Source organism: Suricata suricatta, chromosome 4 (assembly GCF_006229205.1).
Source record: "Suricata suricatta isolate VVHF042 chromosome 4, meerkat_22Aug2017_6uvM2_HiC, whole genome shotgun sequence".
In the NCBI taxonomy this organism is placed as follows: domain Eukaryota; kingdom Metazoa; phylum Chordata; class Mammalia; order Carnivora; family Herpestidae; genus Suricata; species Suricata suricatta.
This window is the reverse complement of record NC_043703.1, coordinates 85203340-85218746: the sequence shown is the minus strand read 5'-3', so window position 1 is coordinate 85218746 and position 15407 is coordinate 85203340. Positions and strand designations below refer to the sequence as shown.

Genomic DNA, 15407 nt, shown 5'->3' with positions numbered 1-15407 from the left:
CAGAAGTTAACCTGCCATCACCATGGAGCTGATGCTATATAAACTCCAACATGATAAGGGGAATCTGGTCTTCCGTAAGATTTTTCTAGTCTGGACCAAATCACCTTCCCCAGGAGCTGGGGAATTGGGAAAAGATGTGAATCCATGATTTCCTTAGAGACTCTAATCAGTGCAGAGAAGCAAGCGTTCTTAGGAGTTAAAGTTCTAAGCCCTATTAAACACATAAGCTAATATTCTAAGAGGGCAACATGTAGCTAATGAACTTGAATTCTAAGTCTCCTGCTAAATATCTCTACCTTCTCATTTAACTCCGAGGACTCTGTTTCAGTTAGGACCAATCTACCTGGGAAGGAAGAGGGCCTCGGGACTGATGTTCTGACAGCAAGAGGGAGAAGATTAACACAACAGTTTGTCCATCCAAGCACATTCCCACTTTCCTGAATAAAGAATGGATCAGTGTCAGAATCTTATGCCAAGCTCTAACAACAACAGTTTGTTTTCTAAGTTCAGAAAATTTATGGCCAAAGCATTAGACTTAAAATGCATCAACAGGAAATTTGATCCATGTCTTTTATCCCCAGATGCAGCCACAGCAGTGGAAGCCAATATACGAAAGAGTAGGCGGCACATTTTTATCCTGACTCCTGAAATCACGCACAGCAGGGAGTTTGCCTATGAGCAGGAGATTGCCTTGCACAGTGCCCTCATCCAGAATGACTCCAAGGTGATCCTTATAGAATTGGAGGCTCTGAGCAAGCCATGTGGGATGCAGTTTGGGAAGCTCCAGGATTCCCTCAAGCACATCGTAGAAGTGCAAGGTACCATCAAGTGGAGAGAAGACCATGTGGCAAACAAGCGGTCCCTGAATTCCAAGTTCTGGAAGCACGTGAGGTACCACATGCCTGTGCCAAGCAAACTTTCAAGGAAGGCATCCACTTTGGCCTCCCTGGGTACCCAGGTGTAGTAGCTCTTGCTTTGATGTGCTGGTGCACGAGATTTCCTAGATCTGCATTCCTTCTGGCTGGATTACACCCCTAGACCAGACCCTGTAGCAGAGGCATGAGAAATGGGCATTTCAAGGGTGTTCAGACCTCAGGTTTCATCTAGCAACTTTACTTCCATTTTCCTGATTCTGGGCAGATGCAAAATGCCCCGAAATTTTTATCCTCAATCCCCCTCTCCTCACCCCACATTTCCCTCCTTTTTTCCTTTTGCTGGTCTTTCTCCATATGACCTAGGATCTTTTAAGTATGATTTTCCCCCTCTTTCGCTCTCTTTCTTGTCCTCCTGCCCCTTATTCCTTCTACATTTTGAACAAATTCTACATTTGGAACAAATGAAAAATGTTAGAGTGAAATTTTCATGTAACCTTGAAAACCCTCAGATTCCCACAAGCAGAACATTAGTAGTAAGCTTGTTTTCAACATACCAGAATTTATTGTATTTTATTTGAATCGAGGCTGAGTTTTATCATCTCAGTCTTGTGGATATCATTGAGGTGACTTACCCAATGACTTACCATTACCATCCAGTGTTTGCAGTTCTAAAGTTGCTTTGATATATTTTTATTCTCTTTAGAAATATGTTTTCTCATTCTAAAAGTTACAGAAGAACAGAAAATATCAAAGAGGAAAAGAGTGATTTTTGGATCCATAAATCCATCATCCTAAAATAATGACTTTTAACATTTTGGTAAAATTGTATTTAAAATTTTCTTAACATATTAAATGTACTATGAATATAGCTGAGGTCACCAGTGTGTAGTTTTTATATATATTTTTTCTACTTAACATCATAATAAAAACACTTGACATGTCACTTAAATTTTAACATTTTAAATATTTATAGAGTTCTATTTTGTGGTTGTGCCACAGCTGACATGCCTCATTAGTTATTGTTGTATATTTGAGTTGTGTTGAATTCCAATAACCATCATTATAAGTAATTCTACAATGACCATGTCAGCATATTATATATTTCCCAATTATAATTTTTTAGCTTAAAAAATGTTCATTTATTTATTTTGAGAGAGAGAGAGAGAGAGTAAAACAAAGAATCCCAAGCAGGCCCCATGCTGTCAGCACAGAGCCCAATGCAGGGCTCGATCTCACACACTGTGAGATCATGACCTCAGCCAAAACCAAGAGTTGGATGCTTAACCGACCGAGCCACCCAGGCGGCTTTTTAATTTGAGAAATTGGTTTGTTGTAACACTTCTATGAAATCAGTAGAGCATTTTCACAGAACCATTTGACAAAAGTGAAGTTAAGGTACACAGTCAAGACCACTCCCATTAGCTCCCTGTAGGAGTTCACATGTCCTTTGGGGGCCACGAACCCCTCGGTGGATCCAGAACTAAGCAGTTTCCTCCTCAGGTTGGGAGCCCTGTCAGAGCTCAGATTTTACAAGTGAATGGAGATTTTACCATCCTCTGAGCTGCTTTCAGAGTGTATGATTTCAGATTTAACTACAAAAGAAAACTGCACTCCAGACCCTCGACAGCAAGTATCGTTTTGAACCGTCACTCAATGCCTTACAGAGTCTTGTCTGAAAAGAAATCATATTTCTAGAAGGTTTCCTAAAGAATCTGCAGTTACCCATCCTTCTATGTATCCTACAACCTGAATCCTTACTCCCTGGATTAAGGTTGCCAGATAAATTACAAGACATCAGTTAAAGTTGAATTCCAAGAACAAAATGTCATCTGAAATTGATCTGAAATTCAAGTCAGCTGGGAATATTATATTTTTTATTTGCTAAATCTGATTATCCTACTCTGGTGAGTTATTGTGCTTTTCTGTGGTGACATCTGTTTGTACCAAATTAGTGAAAAAACAAAGTTAGCCTGTGAGAAGGATGCCCTGTAGTTGATTGGTCAGCATCACCTAATTTAGAATCAACAATCTATCCTCTGCTCTCAACCAGCTGTGTGACTGTGAGTAACTTACTCAACTTCTTCGAAATTCAGTTACCTTAGGTCAAGTGAGAATAGATCATACCAACTTCTTTCTAATTTTTGTGCAAACTAAAAAGTAGAAGAAGACTATTTGGACCAGAGTAAGACTTTAATAAATGGCGTTATTTCATTGTGCTTTTTGTAACGTGGATGATGTTCCTTGTCATCTCTCAATGAGGACCTCTGAAGAATGCTTCTCCACCTCCCCATTGGGAACAGATGTGCCTTTAATCCTTCTTCCCAACCCACCTAGACTTACACCCACTTGTTTGGTTGATGGACACACGGAATTTTGGAACTGATTTTATGTCCCTCTTTGCATTAGCTACTTGAAAGCATAGAGCCCAACTTGGGCTCTTTCTACAGCAAGCACATAGGATATCACAGCAAGGAATTTATAATAATCTCTTCCCTGTTTTTGATGCTTTTTATTTTTAAATATATTTTAACTGTCTGTATTGTATGGTGCTTTGCAAGTATTCAGCATTTACATTTCCTGACCATGAGCTGAGTACCTCATTGAGAGGGGCAGGGAGAGGAAGAGCTATGGAGGCGTATTTAGGGGAATCAGGCACACTCCTTACTCCTCTTACCGGGTTAGAGTCACTGGGAGGGACAAGGGAAACAGTTCACAGAACGCAGACAGGGCTGCCCCCAGGGGCAACTTCACTCTTTTCTGCAGTGCTTCCTTTCCCAAACTTACATGCCACTTCCCAAGTCCTCTGACCGTCAGTTTCTGCAGCTGAGGACAGGGAAGAAGAGCTCTGAAGTTTTTCTCAGCTCCAATAGTCTGCTTCCAAGCACATGCTCACAGAGACTGCAGAACTTCCAGAAGCCTGACTTCTGCTGTCGGCAGCACCACCAACCTCTCTCAGATCCTTCATCTGTACTGTGAGAGTGACAGATGCTTCACCTACCATATGAGGTAGTGTGCATAGAATGAATTCAGCCCAAACCCGTGGGGTGTTTACATTATGATCCGCATATAAATTCTGCTGAATTATATAAACACAAAGAATTACTCTTACTTGAGTCAAATTTGCATACAATAAAACTCAGTTCCTAAGTTTGATGAGTCTTGACACTTACACATACTTGTGTCGCTATCAGCCCAAACAAGATAGAAATCGCTCCATCACCCCTGGAAGTTCCATCCGTCCCTTCCCCAGTCAACCCCTCTCCTTCCTCAGGGGGAAGCAGTGTTCTGATTTCCATCTCCATTGATTCGTTTTGTCAGATCTTGAAATTTCTATCACTGAAGTTAGACACGCAGCATTGTGACTCCTTACTTCCACACAGTGGAACATTTTGAAGATTCATCCATTTTTTTGCATGTGTCAGTAGTTTGTTCTTCTGTATCCCTGAGTGGGATTCTATTGTATGGCTGTACATGGTTTGTTTAACCTTTTTCTGTTGATGGACATGAGTTGTTCCATGTTGTACCTATTGCAAATATGGAGACTGTCATTCTTGTGGACTTGTGTTTGAATTTTTCTAAGCTCAACACCTAGAAGCAGTCCCTTTTAGGAAACTGTCAAATTGGCAAATTGTACCATTTTACATTTCCTCCAGTTATGCATGAGACTGCTCTTGTTCCACCTCCTATCAACAACTGGTATTATCAGGTTCTTTTAACTTCAGTTATTTCAGTGGGTGTTAAATGAATCTCATTATGGTTTAATTTGTAGTTCCCTGATGATTAATGATGTTGAACCTTTTCCATGCTCTTATTCACCAATAAGATTCATGTATCATTCAATGAAAATAAAATCTTCTGCACCTTTTTAAATAGTGTTGTTTCTCTTCATATTGTTGATGTGTGGAAATTTTTAAAATATATTCTGGATATAAATTCCTTTTCAGATAGATGTAAGGTGAGCGTTGACCCGGCTTACCTCCTTACCTCTCCATTTTTTTAATGAAATCATTGATTAGCAGACATTTTTAATTTTGATAATATCCAACTGATCCATTTTTCTTATATGGTTAGTGTTTTGTGTCCTCTCTAAGTTTTTTGGGTTTTGTTTTGTTTTCTTGTTCTTTTTTTAATCTCAAGGCCATGGAGATATTCTCCTATGTATCTTCAGGAAGTATGTATGGTTCCAGCTTTTATGTTCACTACGAACACATTGTCCACTGTGAATTAATGTTTGTATATAAGATGAGGAAAGGGTCAAGCTTCATTTTCCCCCCCATACAGATGTCCAACTGTTTCAGCAACACTTGTGAAAAAATTTTCTTTACTGACATGGTGCCCTGGCCAAAAATCAATAGGCTGTAAATGTGTGGGTCTATTACTCTACTCTCTATTATTTTCTGTTTATATGTTCATGCAAACATCACAGTCAAGATTAGTACTGACTTATTGCAAACCTTCAAGTCAGTGTAAGTCTTCTAACTTTGCTCTTTCTCCCCCAAGATTGAAGATTGTTCTAACTATTCTAGGTCATTTGCATTTTCATGTAAATTTTAGAAACAGTGTCTCGATTTCTTTGAAAATTCCTCCTAGGATTCATGAAATATATAGATTCTATAATCTATAGAGTCTAAAAATGTATAGACTATAAATTCCACAGTCTGTGTAGAACAAATATCTTTTTTTTTTAATTTAATGTTTATTTTTTAGAGAGAGACAGAGCATGAGCGAGGAAGGGGCAGAGAGAGGGAGAAACAGAACTTGAAGCAGGCTCCAGGCTCTGAGCTGTCAGCACAAAGCCTGATGTAGGGCTCGAACTCATGAACTGTGAGATCATGACCTGAGCCTAAGTCAGATGCTTAATAGAGATACCCAGGTGCCCCCAGAACAGATATCTTAGCAATGAGTCTTCCAATCCATGAATATGGTATATCCTTCCATTTTCAGGTCTTTCATTTCTCTTGGCAGTAGTTTGAAGATTCCATGGTGGACAACTTGTACATGTTTCAAGGGATTTATACCTCAGTATTTGTTTTTTTTTATAGTATTATAAATGATATTATTAATGATTTTCATTTTTCAAATTTCCATTACTAGTATATAGAATTACACTTGATTTTTGTATATTGACTTTTTATTCCATTATTTTGCTAAACTTACCTATTACTTCCAGGAGCTCTTTTGTAAATTTCAAAAGGTGATCACAAAATCACATCCTCTGTCAAAACCAGTAGTTGTATCTCTTCCTTTCCAATCTGTATGTCTTCTATTTTTATTTCTTTACTTATTACAACAGGATTGTCCCAGATGAAAGATGACATCCTTATCTTGTTCCTCACCTTAGAAAAATAATGAAATGTTTTGGTATTATGATGAAACTACTTGCAAGTTTCTTATAGACATTCTTTATCAGATTAAGACTGTTCCTTTCTATTCTCAGTATTCTTAGTGTTATTAATGAAGAAAGACTGTTGAATTTTGTCAGATGCTTGTTCTTATTGCATTTAAGATAATTATATGATTTTTATCTTTTATTATAGGACGAATTATTTTGACTGAGTGAAAGGGATGGAAATCACTGTCTCATTAAACCTTCTCCTCATCAGCTCTGGGTTTCCACCCTACTATAGACCAGTCTAAAATTGTATCCTGAGTTCTACCACACGAAAACCAAAAACCAAAAAAAAAAAAAAAAAGAAAAAAGAAACCCTAGAAATACATGTTCTCCTTTGGTCTTCTTTTGTTCTAAACAATTTAAAATTTCAGTTGAACACTTCTGACCCCTCTCTATTACCTCCCAGGAAAGAACCCCCACCCCTACCCCCAGCACAAGCAGAAGGCCTCAGCACAGATCTGAGGCTGGAGTGCTTCAGACACTGCCTTCCTCCGTACCTTGGATGACCTCTAGAAGACGTCCTGTCTCTTTGGGGCAGTTAGTTGGCCTCTTTCCTGTCTACAGCCCACCACCTCCAGCTCCTTTCGCTTGACCACAGACAGGGCCCCTGCGCCCCACGCAGGCTGACTTTACTCTAGTGCAAATCTCTGGGCAGCCTGCAAGGTGCGCAAGGAGCAGCACAGAGCGCCCAGGCCACCGCAGGTCCCCCGGCCACCGCCCACCTCCCGAGGGCCCTCGGGACCTGCCGCGCGCCGCCGGGGACCACAGCTGACCTCAGTGCAGGGGCGAGGCGGGACTTCCCAGCTGCGTGCGGTCGGTCTCCCGGCAGCTCCCGGAACTCAGAGGCGGGGCTCCCAGGTGGAGGAGCCCACAACCCTGGCACGCGAGGCGGGGCGCCCCGCACCAGGAGCACTGCGGGGCCGGGCCTCCAGGGAAGGGACGTACCCCACACAGAGCAGCCGGCAGAGTGGGAGGGTCCCCCCAGCCCTCAGCCCCGCCCCGGGAGCATCTACGATTGGAGCAACCCAGCCCTGGAGCACTCGACGGGACCCAGCACTGGCCTCTCCAGCACTGCCGGCTCCCGGGACCACGGCCCACCCGCCGCCAGACGCGTTTTCCTTTTTCTCCTTTTTTTTTTCTTTTTTCTCCAACCTTCTCTGGCTGCCTTGTATCCTTAATCGCACTTGCTGCCCCTCTCTTTCCCTTCGTGTTTCACAGTGCTGGGGAGGCGGAGATTGAAGTTTCTCATCTGCTTTTTGAACTCCTGCTTCCGTCGCCGTCGGCCGTCGCCGAGGCCACCAGGGTGGCGGAGGGAAGGCCGCCCCCGCGCCAGTCTCGGGGACTCCCCTCTGAAGGTAAGAGCGGCGCCCGGCGCCCGGAGGCCATCCGGACCCCCTCCCCCTGCCCTCTGCCTCCCGCCCGCTTGGTGAAGGCAGCCCAGCCCCCTGGGGCAGGGGTTCCGAAAACACGATCAGCTCAGTGTGTATGTCGTGGTGTGTACAGGCCTGCCTCCACCTATGATGAGGGCAATCCTGAAAGCCCCTAAGTCCGGAACATGAATCTAATACACCTTCTTTCCTGAGCATCCTTGAAGGTGCTCAGAACACATACAGTAGCCTGCAGTTGGGCAAAAGCCTCTAGCACCATGTCTAATTTGTAATAAATTGCTATCTCGTTCAGTTGATCGGATAGTGCACTTCAGTTGATCGGACAGTGTACTGAAAGTGAGAAACAAGGTTGCATGGGTACAGAATGGCTGTAAGGGTATCTGTTGTTCACCCTCATGATCCCCTGATGGACCAGGAGTTGGGGCTGGAGAGGACCACAGGGCATAACACTGGCTTAGGGGAAGATCCAAATTCAAAATTCTAGGTATGGTTTCCACTCAATGTGTATGCCTTTTGCACCATCATAAAATCAAAAAATCGTAAGTGGGGTCCCCATAAGTAACTACTGTGTGTGTAAATATATAGAGAGACAGAGTATATACGTATATAGATGTGCATGTGTCTACATATATACACATTATATACGTGTGCGCACACGCACACATGAATATTAAGACAGCATCATCAACTTTTGCTGATAGTATAATTTTAGAGGTTAAAACTTCACCTAATTTTTTTCTGAAAAAGTGAAAACAGCTAGAATAATTGGTAGTTTTCACTTATGAAGCTTTTGTCTGACAGTGTAGAAAACGTTTACGCACATTGTTTTATATTTATTCCTGCCGTAGGCCAATGAAGTAGGCACTATCATCATGCTTAATAAAAGGAGAACCAAAGCACAGAGATGTTCAGTAATTTATCCAAGGGCATCCAGCTACTTAGTCATAGATCACAGATTCACACCAAAATTTCTCTTTGATTCTAAAAGTTTTGCCTTTCATTCGAGGTGCCTCCTGGAGCTAGAGCCCTGAGCATGCTGCACTGCAGGTATGAGACGAATTAGTGACTGGGCAATCCCGGGCGGATGTAGACACTGAGGGGATTGTGGTAATTTCACCCTCTGCCCCTGTTCTGTTGCCCGGAACCTCCCCCAGCACTGACTTGGTGCTATGCAGCGCTGGGGTCTGGGGCACATGTCTCAACCACAGGGCCTTGGATGGCTTCATTTGAGAGAAACTGGGTTTATGCAGGTTCTGGGACTGTAGGACCGCTCCCAGCTCCCGCCAGCATAAAAACACAGACGAAGGCAAGGAACAAGCGGGGTGGTAACGGGGAAAGGCAGCGTCTGCCCTCAGGGAAGTCCCAGGGCCTGAGGTGAATCCGGGAGGAATGGGAATGCAGCGTGGCGTGGCTGTGGACAGAGGCTGTGTGGGGCACCAGCCCTGGTTGGAGAGCTTCCCTGGGAAGGCAAGCCCTGGGCGGGTCTGTAAGAACTGAAGGGAGCCAGCGGCGAGGAGAGAGAAAGCACAAGGAAACATGTTAAATTATTTTGCATATTGAGATTATTTTCTTCTTTTCAATCTTCATTTTAGAAATCCCATATTGGGCATATAATACTTTAGAAATCAGAAAACTTAAAAAAAAAAAAGGAAGGAAGAAGAAAGATATTTAAAAATTTTGGAAAGGCAGGGGTGCCTGGGTGGCTCAGTTGGTTGAGCATCTAACTTCAGTTAGGTCATGATCCCACGGCTTTTGGCTTCGAGCCCCACGGCAGGCTCTGTGCTGGAGCCTGCTTCGGATTCTGTGTCTCCCTCTCTCTCTGCTCCTCCTCTGCTCACGCTTTGTCTCTCTTTGTCTCTAAAAAGAAATAAAAATTAAAACAAAAACAAAAACAAAAACCCTGGGCACCTCCCTGGTGCTGCCATTTAAAAAAGAATTATGGAAAGGCCACAAAAAAAAAACCCCAAAAAAACAAAAAAACCCTGACATCACACATAGCACCAAATGTGACATTTCCCAGAATAGCTTTTCTTTTGGAAATGAGTTCAATTATTTAATATCTTAGTCTTTTAAATCCATAAAAGCACTTTAAAAGTTTTATGTTTACACACACAGAGCAGTACAAATGCCAGGTAATTTGTATAATTTGTTTCATATTGGAACTCAGAGTTAACTCATCAGAATGTTAGATTAATTCTTAATCACTTTATCTCTCAGGAGACCTTGAAAATTAACAAAAACCAAAACCAAGAAAAAAACCAGCAGTGCCTTTTATGAGTCTGTGTCAACCTTCACCAGAGGAAATAATACTTTTCATTCTACCCAAGGTAAGAGACTAGATAGTTTATAATAAATGTGCGTGCATGTGTGTGTGTGGTATGTGGGTGGGGGGTTGATTTCAAACCATAGAACCATAGAAATATTCTAATTTAGTTATTTTGAACCCTTTGTACTTTCCATACATACTTAACCCTTTTATCTTTACATGATTATTATCTCTTGGAAATTACATCAGATGCTTTGCTTTGTGATATTATTCATAAAGATTGAGGTAAAGGGTTTGACTGCATAGCCCTGATACTTCATCCAGGATTTGGACATTAACTGTTTTTCTTCTTTTTTAAGTATGGGAGGTGCATGTCAGTTAGTAAGAGAATTATTTGGGACTTAGAGGCCACGATGCATCCAGAAAGTCTTGGTAAACATTAGCTTGCTATGTTACTCAGTAATTTCGGTGATAGGCCTTCTTATCACCTCTGTTTTGGTAATGAGCAGGTAGTCTCTGAGGCTTTTAAGTAGCCCGAGGGCCAGGTTCCAGCTGGAAATGCCAGCCCAGGGGCGCGTGCCCCAGAAAGCAAGATTTTCCGCTGCACTGTGTTCCCTCCACCCGGTGGAGCTCAGTGTGTGTTATGCAGGGAATGTGGGGTTGCTTATGGAATATTCACACTTGGTGTAAAGAAGATCAATGTTTAAAAATTCAAGCTACAGATGAAGATCGCAATAAGCATTTTGGTGTGATGAGAGAAAAAAGAACACACACACACACACACACACACACACACCTACATGAGCAAACTCGCCATATGTATCTTCATATTTCCCAGAATGTTCTTTCATAGAACAGTAGATTTTCTGGTCAGCTCTCTTGTATTAGAAAATTGCATTAGTGGAATTTTTCTGGATGCTGAAACCCTGAAGTGTTATGAATTCTATATGACTGAAAGTTCTGAGAATACTTGGTGACTGTATTAAGAGACATGAACACTGACTGTGCTGATTTTTTTTTTTAAGTTTGCATCCCAGAAGAGTTTTTAAAATCTCCTTCGTGAGACAGGTTTACTTTTATTTGCAAGTTTTGGCTGAACCCGTCTTATTTTGTTTTCCAGAGAGACCACTGGAAACGGAATCCTAAATATGCATCATATAGAACTGCTCTTGGCACTTTTGGCGCTTATGTTTACAAGCACCTCAGGTAAGTAATTATAATCATTCACCAATGATTATACTCTAAGGCATATTTCGTTGGAAATCAAGAGGGAATATCGAGGTTCCACTATTTTTTTATGTGGAGGTAGCTGCTGAAGATGCTGAATTTATTAAAATTGGCGGTTTTAAATTTTGCCCTGCGAGTTGCCCATTGGTGTCTCTGGCATAGAGGATAAAATGTTTGTAGAAATGGAATCAAGTAATGAATAACATGGTATCGCTGAAGAGGAAAAGATGTAGCCCTCTGAGTTCATATAGGGAGAGCAGGATTGTATCTGGAAACAAATTACATTTGTCTGAGATGAAAATCTGCTTTGTGTTCTTGGAAACTGAAGAGTTCACAGCCATCCTTATTATTGATATTTAGAAAGTTTTCTACACATTCTTTTTCCATTAACACAAAGGCCTAGGTTCATTTCGTTATTTAGGTAATGAAGACAGCGAGTGGGAAACCTTACAGGTCGTGAGAGAAATATTCGAGTTAGAAGAAGTACCTAAGAAAGACTGTGTAGACTAGGGAAACAAGTAGGCTTTATATCAGGGGGCAGATACCAATTTTAACTGATTAGCAATAGCAGTGATCATTAGGAAACTTATTGAGAAGGAGTCTCTGGTCTCATCAGGATTCTTTGGAGAAGAGATACGTGGCTGATAAGCAATGTTCTCCTTATGCTTTGGAAGAGAAAGTGGGAACACAAACACTGATTTGCCTTGACCGTCATCTAGGAGAGGGAGACATATGAGCCCATATCCACAAATTTGAGAACTACTGCTGGAGAGAGAGTGAATTGATACTTTCAAATAATTCCTGTCTGATGTTTACTTAAGTGGGTCCCTATTTGTTGAGATCCATACAATGCAATACTAACCAGATCTGCTTCTCTTGAAATGGAATAATCTGTTAGAAACTGCTGAGTGAAAAAGCAAGGTGCATCATGGGTACCTTACTCTGTAGACATACACTAATGACCTTGCTGCCAGATTACAATGAAACACATTTCAGGTTCAGAAACAGCCAGACAGCCCATGTCATAAGGAGACTAAGTTCCCAGCTCTTTGGCCTTTTATAGCACCTTCATAAAGGCTTTACTCTAGGCAAATATGACAGTAGTCTACAGGAGGTTTCATTTAACCGAGTAGAAGTTGAGTGACAACATCCTATTTACTGTCCGACTCAAGACAATTCCAAACACAGACATCCAGGTTGTTGACACTGCTGGATTCTTGCTCTCTATTCATGTAAAAATGGAAGTGAGTACCTGTTCTGGGCAGCCCACACACCTTGAACTCCACTCATTTTTTTCAACCAAAACCCATTTCTGACCAATAAAGCCTGTGGTGTTAAGCATAACATTAGGTAGCTGAAGCCATTGGTTGCCAGGAGAGTGTGAACTTCCCGCTCCAATCATCCACCCCTGGAAAGAATGTAAGCCAGGTTAGAGTTCTTCATAGGATAACCACTCTCAAAAAGAAATGGTGAATATGTCAATCACAACACAGGCACAGATGTTTATAGAAGTTTTTTTTTAAATATTGGCCAAAACCTGGAAATAATGCATATGTTCAACACCAATGGAATGGATACATTGTCACAAACACCACTGGATATGACATAACTATGAGAAAAAACAAATCACTACAACATGCAGCAACATGGATGCCTGTCAGAGACCTGATGGTGTAGGAAAGAATCCAGACACAGAGAGCACAAATTGTATGGTTTTATGTGTATTATACCTCTGAAACAGGAAAAGAAATTAAATTGTTTTGGACATACCATCCTCTCAGATGTCAATTTAAACTAACACAAATACTTACACATGTATCACACCTTCTGTGTTGAAGGACTGAAATGTGAAATGGAGTTTCTATAACAACCACCAAACACAAGGTTGATATTCATTAACACTTGTACTTTGAGATAGATTTGACATCCATGTTTTGAAAGAATACTTCTACCATTTGAGCCACTTCCTCTTTACATTGTGGTTAACAACACTGAATTAAAACCAATCAGTTGCTTTGAGAAATAGACCCTAACTATAGAGCAGGTATTTTCTTCATGCCTTCGGAGAAATGCTCTAGTTAATTTAAGGATTCTCATTCTCAAAATTCAGTTACTCCTGTTTGTGGGAATATAAATTGGTGAAGCCACTGCAGAAAACAGTATGGAGTTTCCTTAAAATATTATGAATAGAAATACCACATGATTCAGTAATTTAACTTCTGGGTATTTGTCCAAAGGAAACAGGGAAAGTATATGCACCCCTTGTTTATTATGGCATTATTTCCAATAGTCAAGATTTGGAAGCACCCTAAGTGGCCATCGATAGATGAATGGATAAAGGAGACAGTATATATGTATATGTGTGTACACACATATGCGCGTGTACACACACACATAAATATATTCTATATTTTATTTTATATATAAATATATATATGTGTGTGTGTGATGAAATATTACTCAGCCACAAAAAAGAATGAGATCTTGCCATTTGTGACAATATGGATGGACCTGAAGGGTATTATGCTAAGTGAAATAAGAGAGAAAGACCAATACCATATAATTTTGCTTATATGTAGAATCTAAAAAATAAAACAAGTGAACCGACAAACAAACAAATCTCCTGAATACAGAGAACAAATTGGTGGTTGCCAGAGGGAAGGTGGGGGAGGGGGTGAGTGAAATAGAACAGGGGAATTACAGCTTCCAGCTATAAAATAACCATAAGACAAATTATAATTTATAGAATAAACTATATAAATATACTAAAATACATATAAAATATATAAATATTTAAACATATGATATTTAAAGTCTATATTTCAGACTATGACATAAACTATAATTTATAAAATAAAAATAAATAAGTCATGGGGATGAAAAGTACAATATAGAAAGTGTGGTCAATAATGTTGTAATGACATTGTATGGTGACAGACGGTGGCCACAGCTCTCGTGAGCACTGAGTAATGTGCAGAATTGCTGAATAAGTCTGTTGTTCACCTGAAACAAATATAACATTGTATGTTAATTATACTTCAATAAATTGAAAGGGCACCCTGGAGCCAGTGGAAAACAGGACATGGAAAGGGTCCGTGAGGGCTGACTTTGAACTATCACAAGTTCAAAAGGATGGGAATGATGACTCTGTTAGCTGAAAGAATTACATTTCCAAAGCTAGAGTCTGTGGGTTCATTGGAAAAGCAGAAGGGAGGGAGTGAGAAGAAAGAGACACTCAGGGAGCACTCAGGGAGGGAAGTGACAGATACCCGGATTTGGAGTGATACTGTATTAATCAATTCTTGATGATCCACAGGGTAACCTGGAGAGATAATGAACTCACACACGCTCTAAGCTACATAGGAGCATCTTAACCATCTGCCTGTCTGCCCAGGAAATGGTTAGGTAGGCTCGTCCAGAGCAGGCGGGTGACACATACGCTGAGGCAGATGAAGAACTCTGAGGCCTCCAGGTGTCTGGTTTTCATTTCCACGATGACTCCCCAGCTAAGGGTGTTTGAGGGTAGATCTGGCAACACTGTGACTGCTGTGGCTTTCCTTACAGGGAAATTGTAATGGGTAGCATTTTCTTTGAAAAGCTTACCCTACATTGATCTATCTTCTAGCTCTGGTAGGTTAAGTTTTGGTACCTTCTTGTTTGGGAAAAGCTATTGGAAATGTTGTCTTCATTTATGTCCTGGAAGGCCCCTAGTGTTGGAAGGATTGACCCTAAGATAAGAGAGCCCACAAGACTGAGACCCTCAGATTGCTTATGATTTTCTCAATAACCTGGCTTATTCACCTAATGCATCAGGAAAGAAAAAAAATGTACCTTTTTTTTTCTTTTACTTTGCTAATCTCATGAAGAAATCTGTATTTCACGTCATAACATCTCTGCAATTGAAGGGGAACTTTTCTATCTGAAATACTGCTCATCAGCCTCTGAGCACAATAATGAAACAGCCACTATCAAGTGGTACAAGAACAATGAATCACATGGATGCATTGAGCTAAACTCAAGCAGTTCACCCAGAATTACTTTGCGTGATTCTGTTTTGGAGTTTTGGCCAGTTGAGTTGGAGGACAGTGGATCTTACATTTTCCAAATGGGGTGAGTATGGCTTGTTTTGTGTTAGCATATTTCATAGCACTCTTGGGCTTAGTTCCGCAAATCAAACATAGAACAGTCGGAAAGAATAACCTATGCATTTATTCTCCCCTACTTTTCCTCCAACATGCAATAAACACTTCATTAATGGA

General features: G+C 40.9%; 2 protein-coding genes across 10 annotated transcripts in view; both read left to right on the top strand.

Annotated features, from left to right (window-relative positions):
- The window catches only part of IL1RL1 (interleukin 1 receptor like 1), a 36374-nt gene extending 34307 nt beyond the window's left edge, over window positions 1–2067 (top strand). For all 4 annotated transcript variants that reach the window (XM_029937118.1, XM_029937114.1, XM_029937116.1 and 1 more), the window contains one exon: window positions 582–2067. In XM_029937118.1, coding sequence (XP_029792978.1) covers window positions 582–964 — 383 coding nt within the window. In that variant the 3' untranslated portion in view covers window positions 965–2067. The remainder of the gene's footprint in view (window positions 1–581) is intronic.
- Window positions 2068–7130: 5063 nt separating this feature from the next.
- The window catches only part of IL18R1 (interleukin 18 receptor 1), a 34948-nt gene continuing 26671 nt past the window's right edge, over window positions 7131–15407 (top strand). For 2 of the 6 annotated variants that reach the window (XM_029937111.1, XM_029937112.1), the window contains exons 1-5: window positions 7131–7622; window positions 8662–8702; window positions 9873–9982; window positions 11042–11127; window positions 15015–15258. In XM_029937111.1, coding sequence (XP_029792971.1) covers window positions 11070–11127; window positions 15015–15258 — 302 coding nt within the window. In that variant the 5' untranslated portion in view covers window positions 7131–7622; window positions 8662–8702; window positions 9873–9982; window positions 11042–11069. The remainder of the gene's footprint in view (window positions 7623–8661; window positions 8703–9872; window positions 9983–11041; window positions 11128–15014; window positions 15259–15407) is intronic. The other 4 variants (XM_029937113.1, XM_029937108.1, XM_029937110.1 and 1 more) reach the window with 3 other exon arrangements.